General features: G+C 37.9%; 1 protein-coding gene across 11 annotated transcripts in view; it reads right to left on the bottom strand.

The window, feature by feature from the left end:
- The window catches only part of ABCC9 (ATP binding cassette subfamily C member 9), a 144,724-nt gene that overhangs the window by 6,611 nt on the left and 113,618 nt on the right, over window positions 1–24,495 (bottom strand). For all 11 annotated transcript variants that reach the window (XM_032855299.1, XM_032855306.1, XM_032855304.1 and 8 more), the window contains 8 exons: window positions 21,446–21,548; window positions 11,182–11,283; window positions 10,490–10,610; window positions 8,913–9,043; window positions 8,075–8,153; window positions 5,643–5,751; window positions 4,218–4,321; window positions 1,130–1,263 (listed from right to left, as the gene is read on the bottom strand). In XM_032855299.1, coding sequence (XP_032711190.1) covers window positions 1,130–1,263; window positions 4,218–4,321; window positions 5,643–5,751; window positions 8,075–8,153; window positions 8,913–9,043; window positions 10,490–10,610; window positions 11,182–11,283; window positions 21,446–21,548 — 883 coding nt within the window. The remainder of the gene's footprint in view (window positions 1–1,129; window positions 1,264–4,217; window positions 4,322–5,642; window positions 5,752–8,074; window positions 8,154–8,912; window positions 9,044–10,489; window positions 10,611–11,181; window positions 11,284–21,445; window positions 21,549–24,495) is intronic.

Raw genomic sequence — 24,495 nt, 5'->3', positions numbered from 1 at the left:
CATAAAAAAACCATCCAGGCAAAAACCATTTTTATCTCAGTCACAGACTATTGTTATTGTCATATTTTGAAAGATGTTCTGGATAAAGACTCACGCTCTCTCTCTCTCTCAGAGGAAAACTTGATTCCCAAGTCTTAATGTAAAGACTTCCTTCCTGTCAAGTGGCTTATTGCCAATTAATTCATTCTCCCTTCCTTTCTCATCTCCACTGAGACTGTATTATAATAACCCCCAATATTGTAAATCCTTAGCAATTAATACTAATTCTGATGTAGTTATGCTTTTTTAGTGAATTGGCTTAATTAGAAATTATTTTATTACTTTAAATTCCATGAACTTTGAGAAGGATATATAACATTGTATAACTGATTAGTCTTAGTAGAAAGAAATGATGTCAAATTAGCATCTTCATATATAATTGGCTGTTAATAATCCTGAAACTTTCACTTTTTTGGATTTTTTTTTACCCAATCTAGAGTGTGCAGCAAGAGAATATCATGTTTGTGGATGTTTCTATTTTTGTCCTTTCTGATGCCAAACTTTTAATATCAAGTTAACTTGTGTAAGAACACCATTAATTGCTAGTGCATACAGTTTGTGGTTTAATGTGACATTTTCCCCACTCAGTCACAGCCTTCTAGACAGATCCTTCTTGGTATATTTAACAGTTTTAAATAATTCTTTCAAAGGCAAAGTTCTGGCTTGTTACCATGAACACATTGAGAAGATCATTATTAGTTCTAGTGAATCCTTCTTCAAATTGCTTTAGAAAATAATGTTTGATTTTTGTTAGCAATTTCTATTAAATGAAGATCTTGCATACTTCATTTTATTACTTCCAAGGTGTAAGACTTGAATGCTTGAATACAATATAGTACTCAAGTCAACTGAGTGTTGGAATTTTACTGCCTTAAGAATTTATCAAAAAGTGATAGCCAATTTATTTTATATTTACTGGCAGTAGACTGTCATGTCTCCTTTACGGTAATTCTCAATATGCTATCATCAGTTAATTAAAGAGATGAATGAGAAGACACTGAAAACAATAGCACTAAGGACTTCGAACCCAATCAGGAAAAACTGAGTTGTAATTTTCATGTGCATTTCCCCAGCTCTTCAATGCACTCACCGTGGCCATGTCAATGGAAGCCGTAGCTTCATCCATGATGAGAATGCTGCTCTTGCGGACAAAGGCCCGAGCAAGGCAGAACAGCTGTCTCTGTCCAACGCTGAAGTTCTCCCCACCTTCGGTGACAACTGCATCTACATCAGAGAGAGAAGCGAGGATTTCACTAAAATGTGGTTAACATTTTCCTTGAGCAAAGTAGGGAAAAATAGGAATGTCCTACAAGAGAATGGGGGATCTTAGTGCACTGTTGCGAAGATTTCATACTGGAAAGGTGAAAGGAATTTTACTTCAGGAAAATGAAGATGATCCTGGGCCATCCTAATTTTGGCAAAAGGTGGTGAATATCTTTATATCCTTATAGCAGGATATAAAATACTTGTAAGTATTTTGAGGACTGGAAGACCTGAGAGGTTTTTAATTATTTAATATAATTATCTAAGGACACTATTTAATATAATTATCTGAGGCCCAGAGAAATGAAGTGGCTTGGCCATGATCACACAGGTAATTTACAGTAGAACTCAATAAGTAACAGAACATTTTTGGGGCGCCTGGGTGGCTCAGTGGGTTAAGCCTCTGCCTTTGGCTTGGGTCATGATCTCAGAGTCCTGGGATCAAGCCCCACATCAGGTTCTCTGCTCAGCAGGGAGCCTGCTTCCCCGCCCCTCTGTCTGCCTCTTTGCTTACTTGTTGATCTCTCTCTCTCTGTCAAATAAATAAATAAAATCCTTAAAAAAGAGAGAAAAAGAAGAAAAATTAAAAAAGAAACAGAACATTCTTGACCCTAGTGTACATTTCTTTTTTCATTATACCATCCCACTGGACTGTCAGTTCCATATGGTTAAGGACTGGGTTTGTTTTTGTTTGTCAATATATCCTCAGCACTTGGTATCTGACACAGCAGCTGAATAAAACATTATTGGATGGATAAATGAATGTTAGATCCTCACTATCATTTTCTTTTTCTTTTTTGGTTTCCGTCCACATTTTGTAAGCTGTCTTACTGTCAGTTTGAGATAAATTCTGTTTTCAAAATACCTCTTTAACACTTCCTAGTAGAGTCATAAATTTCCATTTTATATTTTCTCATTGCATCAAATTCTTGGAATTTTTCATCCTTGGGTGCTATGTCTTTATTCTCTAAATTTTTAAGTTTACATAATAAATAAGGAGGGTGCGAGAGATGATGGTTGTTCTTCACCAGAACTAGTCTGAACCAGATCTTTATCAAACAATCGATGTAATCTTTATGAAAACAATGAACATAAACAACATTCAATTACATAGTGTAAATACAATCTTCTATTGTTTACACTATACCATAACACTTGAACTCTGTGCCCATGATTCAGAATAGGTGCATACATCTTTCATGTGAGTGAAGAGGACTACAGAGTCGTAATTGCCTATATTCCCAACTACTAAAGGTGTGTCTAAATACCACGGGAGAAGGGTCTATGTGCATTATCAACTTCTCAAGCAGACTTGCTTGGTTCACCATGCAATACATCAAAATTACAATGGGAAAGTTCATCCAGATCCCTGGAATTGCTCCCACAATCTAACACCACGAAGTTGATAAAACTATCTTTAAAGAAATGCTATCTGAATTTCTATTTGTGGGATGCCTTTCCCTTGGGTCTTAATTAAAATCATAAAAAGTATTGTTTTTGTGTAGGTCCTCCTTCCCAAATAAACACAGTGTATTTTGTGGGCTGATTTTTTTTTTTTTCAGATGCCAAAACAAAACAAGATTGCAACTACATGTTATATATTAGAATCAAAATTTCGGGAGCCCGCTTCCCTTCCTCTCTCTCTGCCTGCCTCTCTGCCTACTTGTGATCTCTCTCTGTCAAATAAGTAAATTAAATTTAAAAAAAAAATTTCAACCAACTCTTACTTTCTGACTGATTTCTTAAATAAGTTTAGATTTCAAGGAAGCAAAAGTCCCAAATTACATATAGTCACCATTTTTATGAATTAAAGATTACATGGTGCACTTTCTGGTTTTGTTTTGTTTTGTTTTTAAGATTTTATTTGTTTATTTGAGACAGAGTGAAAGCGAGTGAGGGAGAGAGGGAGAGAGCACAAGCATGGGAGCACAAGCAGAGAGAGAGGGAGAAGCAGGGTCCTCACTGAGCAGGGAGCCCCACACAGGGCTTGATCCCAGGACCCTGGGATCATGATCTGAGCTGAAGCAGATGCTTAACCAACTGAGACACCCAGATGCCCGTCTGGTGTTTTGTTAATTATATTCTTTCCTTATTGTTGTTGTTTTATTCTATCATCAGTTATTTGCCAGAAATTGTCTACCTCTGGGACTAAATTTGGATCACTGATTGAGTACGTGTTTTATCCCTTACATGGGTGGCTTGAACCAACACTGCAGCAAAGTATAGAAAATAATGTCTTCACAAAATTATGCCACATAAATATAAGCAATAGTCCCACCTGGCAACAAAGAAAATGGCTGCCAATGTAGAGAAACCGCCTGCTCCTACATGGTACGGAGTACTCTGGACCTAGTAGCCTCTTCAATCCTCTACCCCATTTACTGTGGGTCAGGGGTCATGTCAATCACATGAGAATGACCACAGGGAAATATTCTGATTCAAATGTCCTATATATACCACTGGGGCGCCTGGGTGGCTCAGTCCACTAAGCGTCCCATTCTTGATTTTGGTTCAGATCATGATCTCAGGGCTGTGGACTGAGCCTGCTTGAGGTTCTCTGTCTCCCCCTGCCCTTCCTCCTCCGTTCGTGCTCTTTCCCCCTCTCTCTCCAAAAAAGTAAAATAAAACAAAATAAGTTAAAATGACCTTTACCACTAAAGTGAAAAGACTGAAGAGTTAAATGTATTAACTGGAATATTCTGAAGTGTTCAGATAGAACAGAATTTGTAATAAGTTTCATCCTCTGGCATCCTAAGAAAAAATATTAGATTTTGAAGTGTCCTAATGAGTGTTGGAGATTATTTTAAATATAAGGGGACTTAACATGAATTATGTGATTCTAGCATAAATTATAGATAGAGATATGTAAAATTAATTGCATATGTAAAAATAAATGTATTCTCTAGAAAATATACCTAGACCTCCTGGTAGGGATTTGACCATATTCTTCAGCTGAGCAATTTCTAGAGCTTCCCAGAGTCTGTCGTCTGTGCATTTACACTCTGGATCTAAATTAAATCTGTAGGGGAAAAAATAAGTTATTTAGTGAATAAATAAAAATAAAGGCATTTTTACATATGTTTGCTTATTGCTGTTCTTTCCTTAAAATATAAGTCCCATTTGTTTTGGTTATTGCTATATCCCTAGTACCTAGACCAGTGCTCAGGATAGAGCAGGCATTCAGTTCATGTTGGATGAATAAATGAATGATGACTATATGTTATGAAAAATGTTTTCTGAAGATACAATTAGTAAATTTATATGTCGTGTATGACATGATAAAATTCATTATGTGGATTTATCCACTTTCATACTCTATTTAATGTAACTTGAGTAGTGTCTAGCAAGGAGTTTTTACAGAACAGATGATTATAGGAGAACATGCAATGCTATCTTAGAGGGTCCGTGCTGCACCAACCACAATAGTAGTATTCGTAATAAATCTACCAGACACATCAATTCACTACGGCATTGCTAACTAACTGGATACACCCCCAACTTTTAACTTTTACAGCTGAATATTGAGCACTCTTATGTCCATTTTCTCTTCAAGACAAAAAGAGGTGGCAATACTTCTTTGTAATTAAGGTAGAGGAAGGGAGCAAGAGAGAACAAAGGATGGGTGCAAGGAGCGACATGACCTGGTGGGTAATGCCACGGTGCACTTTGGAGTCAGACAAACTTTACTTTGAATTGCTGTTCTACCACTTACTAAGCACATGAACTCAAACAAGTTAAAGCTTCTCTGAGGTTCAAAATTCTCATCCGTAAAATGAGGGTAATAACACTAGAGCAGTGCTTTGAGGATTTAATGAGACAAGTATTTAAAGCACTTAGCAGATAGTAGATACCTTTTTTTTTTTTTTTTTTTTTTTTAACTATAGGAAACCATAAACCAGGCATGGAGAAGATTGTAGCAGCTTCTTAAAAGCAATTTTGGCTGAAAGAAAAATTATGAGGGATGGGGGAATCAAGGGATTAACCAAACTCAATATCTGCTAAGCCCAAGCCAGATGCATAAGTAATAGGCAGGACATCTGTAGGGTAGAACACCTTAGAAATGTCTGCCAAGAATCACTGCCCCAAGGACAGAGGAAAAAGTGACTTGTAGAGTCAAATTGAAAGAGCAGAGCTCCTGGAAAAACATAAAGGACTGGCTTCTATAGGTTAATTTAGCAACTCTAGGGTTTCCCAAACCAAACTGTTGGCCAGAATATTCAATCGTATCATCCTGATAATGTCATTCACACCTACCTGAAAAACAGTTCTAAGTAAAACGCTCCTATGAGCCAAAAGTTAAACCCCGAGACATTTGGGTTTCTGTTGAATACATCACCTACCTAATAGAACCACTGAATAGTATTGGATCCTGCAAAATGATCGAAAGTCTAGAACGTAGTGTGTGCAGTGGCAATTTCGAAATGTCTATCCCATCAATGACAATCTTTCCTGTTAAACAGAAAGAAAAAAATGCAGGCTTGTAGTAAAACTAAAAGTAAAATAATATTTGTTTACAAATTGAAAGTACTTTCTAGTTCAGGGTTGAAACTCCAAAGATAAAGCTTTCCATTTAAGTATTAGAAACATCATTATGCATTTCTATGAAAAATATACATTTTGGTGGTATGTTCTCTTTCTTAAGTATTCTCTCTTAAAGTGATTCTCAATTTTTATATTCAGTTTCCATGGTTCCTACAAACCAAAAGTACTTTTTCTCAATGGGTCTTCTTCCTTCCAATATTTATCCTTGTTGTTTTATTTTCCTTCACAATGTACTCGATATACATTTACTTATCTTTTTTTAATTGTCTCTCTCTCCCAACTAGAATATAAACTCCTTGAAGACAGTGATTTTTGTCTAAATTATTCACTCTTTTATTGATTGAATGACAAGGCATTGCAAATAAGAAAATTCTACGACAGGGCACCTGGGTGGCTCAGTGGGTTAAGCCTCTGCCTTCGGCTCAGGTCATGGTTTCAGGGTCCTGGGATTGAGCCCCACATCGGGCTCTCTGCTCAATGGGGAACCTGCTTCCCCCCTTTCTCTGCCTTTCTCTCTGCCTGCTTGTGATCTCTCTCTCGTTCTCTCTCTGTTAAATAAATAAATAAAATATTTTTTAAAAAAAGAAAATTCTATGACATAGATATCAAATTTTATTTGTTTTTTAAAAGATTTTATTTATTTGAGAGCGAGAGACAGACAGAGAGAGAACATGAGAGGGGAGAAGGTGAGAGAGAGAAGCAGACTCCCCATGGAGTTGGGAGCCTGATACAGGACTCGATCCCGGGACTCTGGGATCATGACCTGAGCCAAAGGCAGTGGCTTAACGAATTGAGTCACCCAGGCGCCCAGATATCACATTGTAATTAATTTCTCCATACTGTATTTAGATTAGAGACTTGTGCCATCTTGATATCTTTTCCTCAAATTGTTAAATTGTTAGATTATTTTATCAGATCACTTTGTGCAAAGACAGAACTGCCATATGAAATGAGCAGGCCAGACAAAGAATGGCAGGCGGAGCCCCTTTTCCAGCTAGATTTACATTCAAGAGGAGACAAAGTGATCAGCTAAACTTTCTTTCAGGAATAACACATTATCTATTAAAATCTTAATAGCCTAATGCTAAAGAAGAGAATCAGTCATTGATAGCCCACATGGGGCCTGGAAGCATGTTTCTGGGCTCGTAAAGAACAGGCTAATCTAATATGTTCAGTTACAACCACAGGTTTGTCTGTTTGTTTATTTAATGAAAAGTGTCAATCAACTGTCTTATAAGGCAAATCCACTAAAAGTCCTTAAAAAAGATACCTGTGTTTTATTTATTATTCCTAGCCATGGAAGAGCAACCTGCTAACCCAGCGGCTGATCCCTACCTACTCTGCTCCTGAATCCAAACCCCAAGGAGATTGCAATTCCTGTAGTTCATCTCTGTTCATAAACTGATTCCTCCACCTCACAGAGCTGTTGCATAGATTACATATCATAAACTGTCAGGTACAATAAAAATGTGAAGTACTATAATCCTCATTGCGATCATTTCAGATAATAATAGGAAGCACTTCTTGAGCTGATGACCAAGCACATTGCTGGATCCCCTTCTACTCAAGACAGTTTACAGGCTCGGCTATTTATAGACCACTTGATAGACTAAATAATGTGACATATTTTTCTAAAGCAAAGATTAAATTATTTCCATGTATCATGTTATTAATAATTCTGTAGATGAATAAATATTTTTTTATATTGTCAACATGTGCTTGGCCCTTAGCAGGTTGCCACCGCACAAAATGTTCCGCATCATTAAACCTTGTTATGAAAGTAAGAGTCATGCACCAAAATTAATAGTGCAGATTATTTATCTCCTTGCATTTTTTTTCCTTTGATGGAAATGGGTGTGTTTTTAGTTTGAGCAAAGCTAGACAGTCTTCCTTTTTTCCCTTCCTCTTGAAATGCCACCTATATCTACGGCTGTTCAAAATGGGTGGCTTTATTTTCATTTTATCAGTTTATTAGAATTCGTTAATGACAATCTCTGGAGCCAAGTTTAGAGCTAATAATTTTATTAACAATTCTGTGTTCATTCTTTACTTCTAGACTGTTGACCTGGGACACCTGCCTCAATCCATGGGTTGCAGGCTGCAAAGTCCTCATAAATCTTTGCTCTTTATTTCTGCAGGAATAGGTAAGTTGAAGTCTCACTTTTTTTTTTTTTTTTTTTTTAAGGAAAAGCACCACATAGCCAATGACAACATTTAGTTAGTAACTTACCATCAAATATATCCACCATTCTGAAGAAAGCCAGTGATAATGATGACTTTCCACTGCCGGTGCGACCGCAGATGCCCACCTAAAAAATAAGTGTCACTTAGAGAAAAAAGGACTCAGAAAACAAAAACAAAAACAAAAACAAAAACAACAGAAGATGGGCAAAAAATATTTTTAATTTCAACAAGATGTCATGGGGAAACTTACCTCTATTTAAATAGTTGTAATAAATTATCATTCTTTTCTTAAGTCTCCTTTATGTATCATTATTAAGATAAAAACACAGAATTCTCACAAATCTTCAATGATTTCATTCTAACTCTTTATTTGTATGTGGCTGTGGTGTTTTTCCTTTGTGGCTTAATTTTTGCACTTAGTATCTTGTTGGCCTAATAAGTAAGTATTCAATTTTATCTTAGAAGTGATGATTTTATAACAAAAAGTAGATGGACTCCAATTTTTTTCTGCACACTTCCTCTTTTTAAAGTAGCTAACATGAATCCTTTTGGGACTAAAGCTAGTACAAATGCAAAAGTTCTCAAGGGGATGTCTGATACAGCTGTGATCCAGAAGCCAGAAATTTGGAAAAACACACATATTGGTGATTTTCCTCATCTTCATGGGAGACTAATGAACGGCAATACAATTTAAAGAACGTGCATTTTATCCTGGTTCTCTCTCTTTTCTCTTTTATGTAGATAATTTGACCTGTAAATTGTAGGGAGTCTTAGTCTCTCTGAGTCCAGTGAGAATGTACTTGGCTGGACGTCTAAGAGCTTAGCTAGTGATCAAGTGGCTCCTTCTCTGATCTGTACGAAACAAATGGCAGTGAATTCCATACCTTTTGCCCGGGTTTGATGTAAGCTTTGACGTGCTTAAGAACAGGTTTCAGATTATTTTCATATCTCACACACAAGTCATGAATCTTGATCTCTCCTTCCTGTGGCCAATGTTCTGGAACTTGAGAGGGGTCTGGGGGGTGAGGTTGGGATAGGGGAAATCAGAGGGAGAGGGAGAGAAGGAGACAAGGAGCGGGAGGGACGAGGAGGGAGAAGGAGGGAAAGAGAGAGACAGGAAGAAACATACACATACTTATATACATTTTTACATGCAAACATATCCTTTTTTAAAATAAATTTAACGTCATACTGAGCCAAATTCTGTATCTTTTTAAAACTGAAATTACATTCAGAGCAAAGGCCTATTGATTGAGAACTTTCAAAATAGTTTTTGTGCGTGTTTCTATTTGAAGCATGAACTATCATGTCTTTTCTGCAATCTACCACTTGATTCTACTGAAGATACTTCATCTGCGAGTTGATTCATGTGTTCATCCGTCGGTCATCAAACAGCTGAGTGCCTAAAAATGTGAGAGGTGTTGTGCAAGGTCTTGGGAATATGGAGATGAAAGTCATGCCTCAAGGTGCTCCCTATGTCCTGGGGAAGCATCGGGATCTACAGTACTGCGTGCAGTCACATGATGGAGTCCAGCCCAAGGCGCTCCGGGAGCATGGATGGTGTAGCCTGAGAGTTCCAGGAGGACTTCAAGAGAAGATGGTGACTGAGATGAGTCTTAAAGGACCAGGGATGGGGAGATTTGTTTCAAATGTATACGGAGAGAACAAAGATAAAAAGAAACCACAGCATGTTGGATAGGTGATGAAAGATGCGACCAGATAGATGGGCAAGGAACTGTTGAAGAGTCTAGTGGTCTTAGCTAACTTATCTGGATTTTGTCCTTGAAGACCTAGATAGCTATAGAAGAATTTAGGCAGAAGAATGCATTTTAAAGATTTTATTTATTTATTTGAGAGAGAGAGAAGTCACAAGTAGGCAGAGAGACAGGCAGAGAGAGAGGGGGAAGCAGGCTCCCCACTGAGCAGAGAGCCCGATGCAGGGCTCCATTCCAGGACCCTGAGATCATGACCTGAGCTGAAGACAGAGGCTTTAACCCACTTAGCCACCCAGGCACCCAGAAGAGCGCATTTTAAGCATGAAATTTGAATTTAAGAAAGATCATTCTATCTTCAGTATTGAATTCCCTGCCAATTTTATTCTAGAAAAGCTGAGAATCTCAATGAGTAAGATCCAAGTTTCTTGACATCTAGGTTAATAGGATCTTGAGAAAGAGAACATAATAGTTCATAGTGTAAATTGGTAATGAATGTAATATTCTTTATAATTCTCTTTAACTATTACTACATAATACCTATTTGGAGTCTGTTGTGTCCCAAACTTTTCAAGCCTAAATAGTTTTATCATTTCAGATGTACCTCATAAAGCAAGGTCAAGACGAGAAGGGATTCTCTGGATATTAAAGTGGAGAACAAAAGCAAAAATGATAATGTGACTGACATACAACTAATAGTGGTATAAAATAAATATTTGAGTGAAACAAAAGAATATTCAGAATAATACCCATAGTGCCTTCATAGTTCTCAGATTCCATAGTCAAGAAACTGTTCACTTTCTTCACTGCTCCCATCTGGACCTCCAGGTCAGCCAAGTTCCTCACAACCCAGTTCAAATAATTGGTTATCTGTGTCAGGTGACAAAAAGAAGTTAACATATTTAAAATAAAGTAACGATCTTTGTAATCCCTGGATATTTTAGGATAGGACGACTTGGACAGTTAGTGTACATTATGCAGTACACTTCATAATACCAGGGAGGGTGTTATGGGATAAAGCAGGCAAACGAGGTGTCCACTCTTCTTCAAGGGTCCTCACATGTCAATGATTCATAAATTGTCCTCTGATTTCCCTGCACAAATTGCATGTACCTCTGTTTGCACTTATCTCATTTATATTCATATTCATTTTAGTGTCCCCAAATAGGCTGTGAACAACTTAAGACAAGGCTCTCAAATAGCCTTGGGAGTGCTCTCACCATAGTTTTTGAGGAGTTTCTAAAAACCAGTTTGCAGTATCAGAACTGAATCCACAGTGTCCTAAAATGCTGGGTTTAGGCTCCAATCTCCATTATTTACAAGATGTCATTTTGTTACAAATTTCAATCTGCTCCTCTTATGTCCATGAATAGGAGCTGATAACAACTAGAGAAAGTACCTCCAACACTACGTGAAAAGAGGTGTTTTCGTCCATACCTACCGTCAGTGCATACAGAAGACCCAAACCCACCAATCCAGAATTGGAAGAGCCGCTGATGGAGGCAATAGATGCCGTGAGGACAATGCAAGCTCCCAGATAATCCTAGAAAGGAGCAAGAAAAGGCGTTAAAAGATTCTCCTCAAGTTCTTAAAATATCCCAATCAATTTACAGATGTGATTACCAAGACAGTACACGTCTCTTCTTGTGTGACCTGTTAAGCTTCCGAGGAAGGCTACTGAAGATAGGGATGAATGCCGACTCACCACGTTAAGTCTGGAATGGGCGTAATTCAATGATCTCGTTGTATCCATGCAGAAATGGATTCAGAGAAGTTTGTCTCTTGCCAGAAATTCAGCTCCAATTTGTGGCCCAACCAGCAACAGACAAAGGGTTTCTTTTTCTCCTCCGCTCCCCACCTCCACTGGCCCTTTCTATTGCATTGTGTTGCCAGATAAGCAATTATTTGGAGACTTGATTTCCTACCTTAAATTTCATGTGTGCTTATTTCTGGGTTATGACCTATCTCCCTTGTGCGATATAGTAAGGGACCTGCAGAAATTTGCTTCTGGCTGCCTTGTTGAGATCGATATCTAAACTTTTTGTCAAATATCTGGGTTCAGAGTCTGGGACATTAAATCTCCAGATTCCATATAAGAAAAAGGGTTATATTTAGTTATAAATGGGAAGTGTGGGCCTGTCTTAGAGCATCTGAATTATCTATGGTCTATCAGTGATAAACTCTTCTATGGAATTTTAAAAAATTCATTGAAGTCAGTCTCTCACTCAAATAAGAAATAGGGCACATCTGTCCATTTTCTTTCCTTTTAAAAAAAAAGATTTTATTTATGTATTTAAGAGAAAGAGCACAGGGGGTGTGTGGAACGGCAGAGGGAGAGGGAGAGAATCTTAAGCAAGGTCATGGTCAATGTGGGACTCAGTGTCACGACGCTGAGATCATGAACTGAGCTGAAATCAAGGGTCGGACGCTTAACCGACTAAGCCACTCAGACACCCCATATCTGTCCATTTTTGAACACTTCTTCCTTTCCCATTCCCCAGCACTCTTAGGCACTGTTATGTCTTATTATTTGAAAAAAAAATCTTAAAAACTTTCCATGCTGATGAGTCACATGCACCAGAAGCAGGTAATATTTCAGGCATGAGCACCTCTAGAACTATTTCAAGTCTCATTTCACTTGTGACCTTCCTAGCTAGAGATGTCTCTGATCCCTCAAAAAAAAAAAAAAAAAAAAACACAAACAAACAAACAAAAAAACAAAACCTAATAACTAGGTGATAAGGCTTTAATGACAGTAATGGAGTGTTAAACATGCTGGCGTCAACAAATGAAGTTACTCAAATCGGCTCACATGTGCGCATTCCTGCCTCTTTTTAGAACACATCCAAAGATCCAGGTCTCAAAGAGCAATCAATAATCCCGGCCTTGAAATCAGAGATCTGGGTTCAGAGGCTGACTTTGCCAATTACCACACAAATACTTTAAACCTCTTTGAAACTGTTTCTTTGGGAAATAGAAATGATACCTAATCAAAGACTTTGAAAGGACTCAGAAAAGATTAAATACCCGTTGGATTTCACCACCTCCATGTACCAGGATGTCTTTTTTCCTCTGGATGATTTTCAAATTTTTGAAGAAGCTTAAAAGTTTATGTGCGCCAAAAAACATCAAAGGTTACAAAGAGGCACTAAAATTTAATTCCATGATGATTTTCATGATCTTTACAAAGAATAAAGAAAGAAATCATGCAGAGTTACTCTCTTGAGGCAGTAAATTCCCAAGAGGTAGTAAATACTCCTTGGGTTGCTTCTTCCCGTTGGACCATGTGTTAACAACTCATCACATCCCCATTAGAGAGTACTTCTTCCTTTTCCCTTTATTTGAAGCAACAACTACACGGGTGCATAATCTAACCAGTCTGGGCCACTCTTGGAAGATGAATTTTTCCTTCCAGCCCTCTGTGCAAAGTTAATATTTCTGAAGGTATGCCATAAATTTGTAATTTCTATATTATCTTTTATAAAAAGACCCATAAAAATTTTCTGTGATGAGTCCCAGAGAGTAAGTTAGTATCGGGAGATACTTTGAGTAAGCACCTCCCTCCCAGCTTGATATAAAGAAAAACACCATTCAGCTTCTGAGAAATTTCTGTGGGTAAAGGACACACTAAGGATTTGAAACAAGGCACCTTTTTATTAACTTCTATTCTCCACTTCTTCCCAGATGACCTTATTGGGAGGAAGAGCTTTGTTCATTCATATAGTCATTCATATGTGTTTGTGTGTGTGTGTGTGTGTGTGTGTGTGTATTTGTTTTTTAAAAATTCTACTTACTTAACATACAGTGTAATGTTAGTTTCAGGAGTAGAATTTAGTGATTCATCACTTACATAGAACACCCAATGCTCATCGCAAGTGTCCATCGCCCATTTAGCCCATCTCCTCATCCATCTCCCCTCCATCAACCCTCTTTGTTCTCTATAGTTAAAAGTGTGTTTTATGGTTTGCCTCTCTCTCTCTCTTTTCCCCCCATGTTCATCTGTTTCATTTCTTAAATTCCACATATGAGTAAAATCATATGGTATTTGTTTTTCTCTGACTGACTTATTTCACTCTCTAGCTCCATCCACATTGTTGCAAATGGCAAGATTTCATTCTTTTTTTTAGTGTATGTGCTGCCGAAGTGAACACTCCTTCTTTTTTTATGGATAAGTAATATTCTGCTTCTTTAGCCATCAGTCAATGGACACTTGGGCACTTTCTACAATTTGGCTATTGTTGATAATGCTGTTATAAACATCGGGGTGCGTGTGTCCCTTTAAATCAGTATTTCTGCATTCTTTGGGCAAATACTTGGTAGTGCAATTCCTGGGTCATAAGTTAGTTCTATTTTTAACTTTGTGAGGAACCTCCATACTGTTTTCCAGAGGGGCTTCACCAGTTTGCATTCTCACTAGCAGGGCAGGAGGGGTTCCTTTGTCTCCATATCCTCACCAACATCTGTTTTTTCCTGTGTTAATTTAAGCCATTCCGACAGGTGTGAGATGGTATCTCATTGTGGTTTTGATTTGTATTCCCTGATGCCGAGTGTTGTGGAGCATCTTTTCATGTGTCTGTTGGCCATCTGGATGTCTTCTTTGAAAAAATGTTTATTCATGTCTCCTGCCCATTTCTTGGCTGGATTATTTATTTTTGGGGTGTTGAGTTTGATAAGTACTTCAGAGATTCTTGGTACTAACCCTTTATCAGATATGTCCTTTGCCAATACCTTCTCCCATTCCATAGGTTGTCTTTTAGTTTTGCTGATTGTTTCCTTCCCTGTGCAGAAGCTTTTTGTCTTGATGAAGTCCCAATAGTTCATTTTCGCTTTTGTTTCCCTTGCCTCCAGAGATGTAGTGTCTAGTAAGAAGCTGCTGTGGTTGATATCAAAGAAGTTGCTCCCTGGGTTCTCCTCTAGGATTTTGATGGTTTCCTGTCTTATATTTAGGTCTTTCTTCTATTTTGAATTTATTTTTGTGCATGATGTAAAGAAAGCGGTCCAAGTGTCATTCTTCTGCATGTGGCTGTCCAGTTTTTCCCACAACATTTGTTGAAGAGACAGTCTTTTTCCCATTGGATATTCTTTTCTGGTTTGTGGAAGGTTAGTTGACCAGAATGTTGTGGGGCCATTTCTGGGTTTTTCTATTCTGTTCCACCGATCGATATGTCTGTTTTTGTGCTGGTACCACATTGCCTTGATCACTACAGCTTTGTAATATAATTTGTCCAGAATTGTGATGCCTCCAACTTTTTCTTTTTCAAAATTGTGTACATTCTTTTAAAAGTATAACAATAAAATAATCACCGAGTTTCAAGAAATGGATAGTAGACAGTAGGCCTAATGTAAACATTATGAAGGAAATGCAAAACATTATGCACTCAATCTGTCTCTTTTCTTCTCTTTTTCTCTCTTTGTCTCATACCACACCTCTCCCCATTAAATTGACTATGGAACCTTATATTTTATATTGGGGCCTGGATTCACTCATTATATAGAACTAGATGGTTGATTCAGTTAGATGATTTAAATTATTTTCTATTGACTTAAAAATGATAATTCTGGTAATAGATAAATCGCCTTAGCCTGGCAATACTGCCAGCAAGAGAAGTGCAGACGAAGGGAAGGAAGAGAGGAGGCTGATGAGTAAGTCTGAGCTAATATATATTTTCTGGCTCTCTCTCATGGCTAATGCTTTTAAAACTACTTGAAAGATTCTCAGTATGATCATCAGACACTCTTATTTTTATTATTAGTCCAGTACGTAAGGGAGGGAGAGGGAGAGAATCTTAAGCAAGGTCATGGTCAATGTGGGACTCAATGTCACGACCCTGAGATCATGAACATACAAATGTTGACATATTGTATATAAAAGTATAATATCTTAATATTTATATAGATATCTATTTGTAAGATATATATTTTACATATATAAAGTATACATATATTTTTTATTTAACTTCAAGGTAGTTAATATACAGCGCAGCACTGGCTGGGAGCAGATTGCAGTGATTCATCACCCACCTACAATACTCAATGCTCATCCCAGCAAGTGCCTCCTTAATGCCCATCACCTGATTAGTCCATCCACCCACCAGTCACCTTCCCTCCAGCAACCCTCATTTTGTTCTCTATATTTAAGATTCTATTATAGTTTGTTTCCCTCTCTGTTTTTATCTTATTTTCTTGTTTTATTTTTTATTAAAGATAATGTATAGAGATAAATGTTTTTGACATCTCAGCAGTAAGGGATAGCTTTTGGAAGTACACTGATAGCACAATTTCCAGGGGATAAACCCATTTTCAAAATCTACCGTCTACTAAATTCATATAGACACGAGAGCTTAAAAGCCAGTATGTCTGCAGCTTAGTAGCTATATAACGAAGTTATTTTATTTATTATGAAAAATATTCCTCATCCCTTTTTTTAGAAAGTGCTATTCTTCTTGTCTTCTAGTTATACCAACTAGATAGTTTCAGATCACTCCTGGACTATTGCCACTGCTCAAAAATCTTTTTTCTATGGAATATTGAAGGGAAAAAAGTAACATTTGCAGGGACAGGACTGTGGGACATGGATTGTGCTAGGTGCTCTCTGTAATAAAGAGTATGAGTTTTGGTGTCAGAAAAAATTATTTTTTCTAAAAAAAACTAAAAAAAACTTTTTTGTAATGAATTTGGAATGTTTTAGAGTCATTTAATCAGAATTTCACCTTGATCTGCATAAGAAAGGAAGCTCCTTTGTGTACCATGTTTATCAAGAAGACTCATAGCAAAATCACTAAATTCCATTAATTTCCCTTCAAACCGTTCAGGAGTACAGATGTGTGAAGTTGATTGATAGTAAGAGCTTGTGTTAGCTCTCTATTTTTCACTTCATTTGCCATTTTTTAAAGATTTTATTTATTTATTTGTCCCAGAGAGGTAGAAGGAGAGAGAGACAGTGCACACAAGCAGAGGGAGAGGCAGGTAGGAGGAGAAGCAGGCGCCCCACTGAGCTGAAGGAGCCACTTAACAAGTTTAATGAGTTACAAAGTGATTATATACTTACACCTTCTTTCCTTTCTTTGCAATATGCCAACAACAAAATAATTTCAAGGCAATAAATTAAGAAAGGAAAAGTGGCTGATCTGAATAACTCACACAAAAGAGAGCAAATACTTAGGGATCACTAGCAGTATTCATTCTACTGCTTAGCCCTTACCCATCCTAACTGATCCATTCCACGAAAACACACCTGTGGTCAAAATTAAATAGAAGCTACTGCACATAAAAATTGCCAGTTCTCCAAGAGGGCCCCACTGCCAGACATTGTATCTGGATAGTGATAAACTATAACTTCCATCGAGTTTGTGAATGCAACACTCCTTCTAGGGATAAGCCTCTGATTTCCAAGTCAAAAGAGAGGCCTCTTGTCCAGATTTCTAGTGATTCAATGACATGTATCTATCTATGGGATTATAGTAAAAACGGGAATTTTCTATAAGACAGACTTACAAACAGTTAACAGCAACATAATCTCTACGCAGCCCTCAGCAGTACCACTCTCTGGTACCACTGAGTATCTGGGAGCATAGAGCAGGGCCTCCCAATGACAAGATCAGAGCACACCTGTCTGTGGTGGAGTTAGGAATACACAGAAAAGTTCTGTGCTCTTTCGTAAAATCGACTCTCGTGCAAGCTCACCCTGAAGGCTATTTTCACTTAAGCCTGTCGATGCTAAAGTTTTTTTGGTTTTGGTGGGGTTTTTTTGGGGGTTTTTTTTTTGGCTTCCTGATGTGAATTTTCTTTTATTCTTTCACCACACAGCAAGAGAAAGCCTTGGAAAGACAGCCTTTAGATAGAGTTACACAATTTTCGCAAATGGAAACACCAATGCCAAAGAACTGGAACTGTTTAGTGCAGGGCTGAAGAGAAAACGCCGTGCTGAACAAAGGACGTAAGCAGCATTCAAAGGTTAGGCTGTAGAGACACCCTGCACACGACTGGGGCCCACTTCACTTGGCACCCAGAGGAACAACACTCCCCTCTCTGCCAAAGCAAGCCGGGTGGTCACAATCTAGCTCCTTTCCCACCAGCCAAATTATTCTTTTAGACTCTTGTCCTTTTTTGATGCGAGTGTATTGTGACCTTCATTTTTTTCCTAATTCGGAATGAATATGAAGTGACTATGGTGGGCAGGGCTATGTAGTCCATAGGGAAAGCTGTTTACTCAGAGAAAGGGAATAACTTGTGATTGTCTTAGCTCTTGCTTAACTTGACCAGGAAAGGAAACGAGAGCCATATATTTAAAATAAATTAGAGAATAAACAAAAATTGGATGGGGCTCATGGATCTTCTGAAATCCCACAAGAAGTGTTTTTCTCTGGTTCCTCCTTCTTCCTTCTCCTTGAGATTTCCCATCCAGGGAATTCAGTGGCATTGCTTCCGAAAGCTTGAACTGAGAGTGAAGAGGAAGGAAAGCGAAAAATAGCCACAGAAAGCAATGATAAGTTTTCTCCTCTTTCTCTTTATGAAGGTGATGAGTCCATGAATTAGAGTTGGTGAAATCCCCAGATCTGCATCAGGAAATCCTGTTTGCTTCTTCTGATTTATGCCTAATGTCCCAACCTTCCATGTACCATTTTAGTTGTGTTTCTGCTACAGGAGCTCTAAGAATATTTGCTATAAGCAGATATTTTTGCTAAATGAGGAATATGGCAAAGAACAGAGAAAGGAGGGGGTGTGTTGTTACTGTGGGTAAGTAAGATCAACGCAGATTCAGTGGACCAAATAGAAGTTTTCATTACTTTTTTTCTAATGACTTACAAGGCAGAATATGTCCAGTTGTGGGGGTCAGAGAACAGTTCACACCCTCGTCCCCAAGGTCCTGTATCTCAACATCCATGTTTCTGACACAAGATCCACTTATTTCAAACTGAAATCGTGTCTCCAGTGATGGAGATGTGTCCACAGAGCACAATAGTAATGAGGTCATTATATGTGTACAGTTGGGAGAAAAGTTACTTCCTAATAGGGGTTATCTAGTTAACTGATTCCATACTCCTACTATAGCATATGTTCTTGAATTACACATTTGTAGTTGAATAAAGACTCTGATATTAACATATTCTAAATAATATCCTGGTTCTAACGAACACTCTCAAGGTACTCAGAAGAAGAGAGTGAATATGACTAGTTTAGGTTGGATCGCTGGGGTTGTCTAGAGGTGTGTGTGTGTGTGTATGCATACCCACATAAACTTACCGACACACACAATTAGGCAAAGGAGACAAATCATAAACAAAAGACTTTGGACCTTGATTTCTGTCAGCAGAGATATCCAGAATTTTACAATAAATCAGCAAGTTCCTTTCCAAAACTTACTTTTACCCACCAGAAACAGAAGCAAAAGGTTCCTTTTTTTTGTTTGTTTTTGTTTTGTATTGGTTTTTAAGGGAGAGCTCTGGTAATGAGACCAGACAAGAATTCTTGGAAGGATCAAAATACACAGAAAACAAAGATAAGACACACCAACAAATGTTATCTTCAAGGAACAGAATGGATGGCAGAGCCTGCCCTTCCTGTTTCAAAAATCAGCATTTTCTTTAGGTCTCTACAGCTGAAAACTTGAATTCTTTTACATTTGGGTTGTCCCTCTGCCTTTTCACATGGGGTTTAAAGTAATGAGCCGTGAGTCAAACTGAACTAAAGCCATTCTGAATCTGGCCACTCTTCCTCTCTAATTTCTCCTGACCTCCCCTTTCTTGGCAGTCTGAAGGCTCTAATATCTTGTATTTTGGCTATGAGAGCAGAACATATGGTTTGCTTGAAGATTCTTGTTAAATACTTGTCCATTAACCTGACAGTAGGAAGTGCTAAAGAACAGAAACAGGAGTCCAGTCAGACATTCACCTCAAGTCCAAAGCAAACACACTTGCCCCCTAAAACACCTGCTTGATCTCCAAGTTAAGAAAAATCAAACAACGAAGGTAACCATTGACATTTTCTATTATGATTTGGGGACATTCTTTCATCAAGCTCTTTCATGATTTATTCTGTTTTTCAGATATGATTGGGTTTTTTTTTTTTTCTTCCTTAGAGAAAACAAATTTAAAAAACAAATAGAAGTTTAAAACAATGAATTAGGGTCTGGATAGGATCTGGGAATAATGTCTTAGTTTTGTTATAAATCAAGCAACATTTCATCTGCCTTTATGCTCTCTATAGGTAATTCAGGAGACATTTTGCCCAACCCCTACAGCTAGCTGGAAGGAATTTCTTATCAACAACCAATGCTTCTATCTAAAATTTGTAAAATATAATTGTGTTATGTCACTGAATAATTTCTACATTGTAACTAATATAATGGAAGAGAGTCTCTGTAAACCAGTGGGAAATCATGATGACTAAAGCCCAAGATGGGGGCAGGGGCACAGTCCAAGAATCCATATCAACCCGTATCCATCCATCAACAACTCAGATTATACTTGGGCTTTTTCATTTCCAACTCATCAAACTCCTTTTACTATCTGCCTTCTTTGGTCTGTTGAGTTTTGAAAGCCTGAATATATTAGACATGATAGCCTTGTAATAGTACAGATAAACCTCCTTTTCCTTTGGACAAATGGATAGATAATTATTTTCTTATTTTATTTTTATTTTTTTAAAGACTTTATTTACTTATTTGAGAAGGAGAGCACAAGTGGGGTGGAGGGGAGAGGCAAAGCGAAAGAGAGAAGCAGACTCTCCACTGAGCAGGGAGCCCGATGCAGGACTCCATCCCAGCGCCCTGGGATCATGACCTGAGCTGAAGGCAGTGGCTTAATGACTGAGCCACCCAGGTTCCCCAGTAGAAAATTATTTTTTTAAAAAGATTACAGACAACTCATCATTACCACCAAAGTAGCTTATTTATAGTACAGATTATGCAGACCAGTCTGCAAACTACATTTCCTTCCTTTCTGGAACTTGTGTTCCATCCATCTCCTGGCTCATATTCCAGCTCTTTGGCTCATGAACCACTTACCACAGCAGGTGCTGTTTCCATTCACGTATTTATTTATTCATCCTTTCATTCAAAAGACATCTGTTGAGTGCACCTGCTAATCAGGAAACTAAGGGCTTTATATTATTATTTTTCATCCTAATATCCCCATGAAGTACATATTCTTATTCCTATTTTACAGATGAGGAACAGACTCAAATTAATTAACTTGCTAGATCAAGTCTGTATGATGCCAAACCATGTGCCTGTCCTCCTCCTTCACAAGGGATAGAAGAAGGCGACAGATGATTAATTGCAGTTTTTTACATTTTGCGCTAATGTGATCCTCCACTGGCTTAAAACATAGAAAGTCACCATCTCTTCCAGGCTTGCCCTGCTCAATGAAGGAAACGAGTACATCTGTTCACTTGTCAAATTTGTTCTTTTGAAAAAAAAAAAAAATGAAGTTATACAAACATTTGCCATTCCATTAACTTATGCAATCTAGAGACTAATGAACACAAAATGAATTTTTGCTTTTTGGGCTATTTGTCTTGCCATTAGCTAAAACATTATTACAAATTTCATCTGTAACGTAAACAAACCTGAGCTATTTTAATGTTCGGAAAAAGTGAAGTTAGTGTGGCTCTCGGTGCAAGACTAATTTTTACAACAGTCTCCCTCTTTGCATCAGGCCCCTTTTTTGTTTGGATTCCATTTGGAAATCACGAAATGGACGTACCGTTCTGACCTCTAGCCATCTGTTGGCTGCTGAGAGAAATAAGTAGGCAATGTTGTTCGTGTCCGTCAGTTCCAGCATACGTTGCTTAAATCTGGTTTCATGCCTGTAGAAAATGAAAATATTATCATGCTAGCCACCAACAGGAGAAATAATAAGAAACAGTCACACTTACTACTACACTGTTTACTCAACATCGTGACAAACGGATGAGATGGAATGACTAGTAAATGGACTCCTACTTCAAAATAAAGGCCAGCTGCTACTGCTTTGCTGCATGCTTACTGGAGAGGGTGTGGTCCTGACCTTCTTCCTTTCTTAGACCCCTGCTATGAAAAGGAAGCTTTCTGATGACAAATTCCTATTAAGGATCACTTCATAAATTTCCTCATAATTTTGCGGCCACAAAAACAAAGCACGGCCTATGTTGAAGGGCCTTACAAAAACCAGAGTAAGTTGTACAGAAGTGCAATATGCTCTACCTACTTTTTATTGCCTTTTTTTTTTTTTTACTTTTCCAAATAACACAGTTAAAGGTGGGTAGGAGGAGCTGGACGAGGACCAGAGAAGACAGGAAACTATGCATGTGTAACAGGCAAATAGATACTTTTAAATTTCTCCTTCTGCTGGGGTTTCTGGGAACCAAAGAAGGAAACTGAGTAGAAAGAAGTAGAGGATAGAGGTCCTTGGAGGCAGCAGATTTTCTTGTTAGATGAGATAGCTCATGCTCAAGGTTCTAAAATATTTCTAAGGATGGTCACTGCATGAAAGGAACTCTCAGCCTATGGTACTTATAGGATTTTATGACAAATACAGTTTAGACATTGATCCCTGGCCAAATTCAGTTCATTCTTGGAAATCAACATCATCAGACCAAATACTGGGTAATCCGTGTTATAAATGAAACTTCTAATAAGAATCTTATCCATCTGAACTTGTGAGCTACTTTTTCACAGAACTCATTCTACATGGTGATAAATCTTTCCAAATAACAAAAATAGTCTCTTTTCATTTTACATTTATTTTCCGTGAATAACAAAAACAATGGAAAGCTGGATAATATAATCAAAATAACTGATTTGAAGGTTGGAGGAAATGCCAAATCAGAATGTGGTCTATTCACTCTTCATGGCCTTGACTGTTCATATATGGACCACTTGTCTGTGCATTACGTTCCTAAGGCATAGCCAAGTTTCATTTGACAGCTCAGAAATGATTCCTGTTTGATAAAAGACTGCCCCAAGTTTCCCCAAATCTTCAAATAAATTTGCAAAACTTTATATTAAACCATCACTATGTCACAAGTCCTGTGTGGGGCGTTCACTTGGCCCACAAAGTCGTCCATACAGGCCAATATAAAGCAGATACTTGATATCTGTCCAATCCATCTGATCATTCCAATATGCCAAACCAGATAAATCAGATAACTGAGTCAGACAACATCTGATCTACAATAATCAAAGGATTTGGCAATCAGAGCCAAATAATTACCTCACTTTGAGTTATGAGTTTGCAGCCTTGACGTAAATGCCATGTACAGAAGGACCTACACGAAAGAGCAACTTATTGGAGTGGGCCTGAGAAGTCCCAGGAACATGCCTGTCTTGTTCTGGGATGGCCCTTAGAACTGAAGAGAGTGAATAAGGAAAAGGCAGGATGGCCCACAGGACTAGAGGATTTACTGCAATAGTGGATATGAACGGTAATGAGATATATCCACCTAAGGAACAACATTTCTGTATTTGCAATGTTAGGGAGATTTTTAGCCATTCATTTAGAAACTTTGCCAAACACCAACTCGATGCAAGACATCAGGGAAAAAAAAATATGTGTGTGTATATATATATATATATATACATATATATATATATATAAATATATATGAATAAGATTTAACCTCTGCCCTTGAGGAACACTGTCTTTAGGGAAGGAGGTAAACACGGTATTAATAAGCAAGGACCATGCACCTCAGAAGCTGGTTATAACAGCCCTGTGCACGAAATGCTACTTAAATATAAAGTAGGGGGATATATAAAAGAATATAAAGAGGGGGCGATTCACACAGGGAAGGAGCTGGAAGATGGGGAGAGAAGGAGGATTAAGCAAAGTTTCATGGAGGACCTGGAGGATGATCCAAGTGAGGTTTTTAAGGATGAGCTGAATTCTTCAGGTTAACAAGGGAGGACAAAGCTCTGGAAACAGTAGGAACAACATGAGCAAAGGCACAGAAATGAGAAAACTCATCATGTTCAGGGGCTCAAGAGAGGGTTCCCTCTCTACAGGATGGTGGTAATGGAGAGATTGGGGATGGGGCCCACTGGACGAAAGCCACTGGGCCACCTTTTAGATGAACATCAAAGACTTTATTCTGACAAAGTGCTTTGTCTGGGATGCTTCTTACTCTTCATTTAGTTGTGGGATATTGTTTCAGATGCACTCTTAAAGAGTTTGTAAATGGAATTGGCAACGGTCTGAAGCAGCGGCGAGAGGGGAGGGGTGGAAATGCAGTGAACATTCTTTCTGTGTGTTTCTATTTGGCAAGAAACCTTCTGTTTTCCTAATGGAAACTTTGACACACTCAGTCTGTATCTTTTCATCCACATCCAGCTCATCTTCTGAACATTCCTAGACCTTTATTCTGTTGGACCAAAAAAAAAAAAAAAAAAATAGGAAAGGTCACTGAAATCTCAGTCTAATTTAACTGTGAAACTTTCGTGGTAAACTACTTGAGGGAGTTCACTGCCGCGTGTGAGTACACCACGAACCCTGAATGCAGGGGAGGAAAGGCAGCCTAATCAGTAAATGCTAACTTTCCAAAAGAGCTGAAGACTCTGGGGACTCTGGGTAGCCTGAAAGAAAAGAAGAAATGGATGGAAAAGAAGATGTTTGATTCCTGACCAAAAGCACCAAATGTAAAGACTCTAGAATTTTATTCATGGCAGCAGGACTGTCCCCACATTTTAAAACTTCTTTTGGTTTAAAAATGCTGATATTTGTGGTACTTAATATTTACTTTAGAAATGAATGTTAAAAGATATAAATCTGGATGACTA

The sequence above is a fragment of the Lontra canadensis genome, unplaced genomic scaffold (assembly GCF_010015895.1).
Source record: "Lontra canadensis isolate GAN:19392208 unplaced genomic scaffold, GSC_riverotter_1.0 scaffold9, whole genome shotgun sequence".
NCBI classification, from domain to species: Eukaryota; Metazoa; Chordata; class Mammalia; order Carnivora; family Mustelidae; genus Lontra; species Lontra canadensis.
Note: the sequence above shows the minus strand (reverse complement) of the source record. Positions and strands in the feature narration are given on the sequence as shown.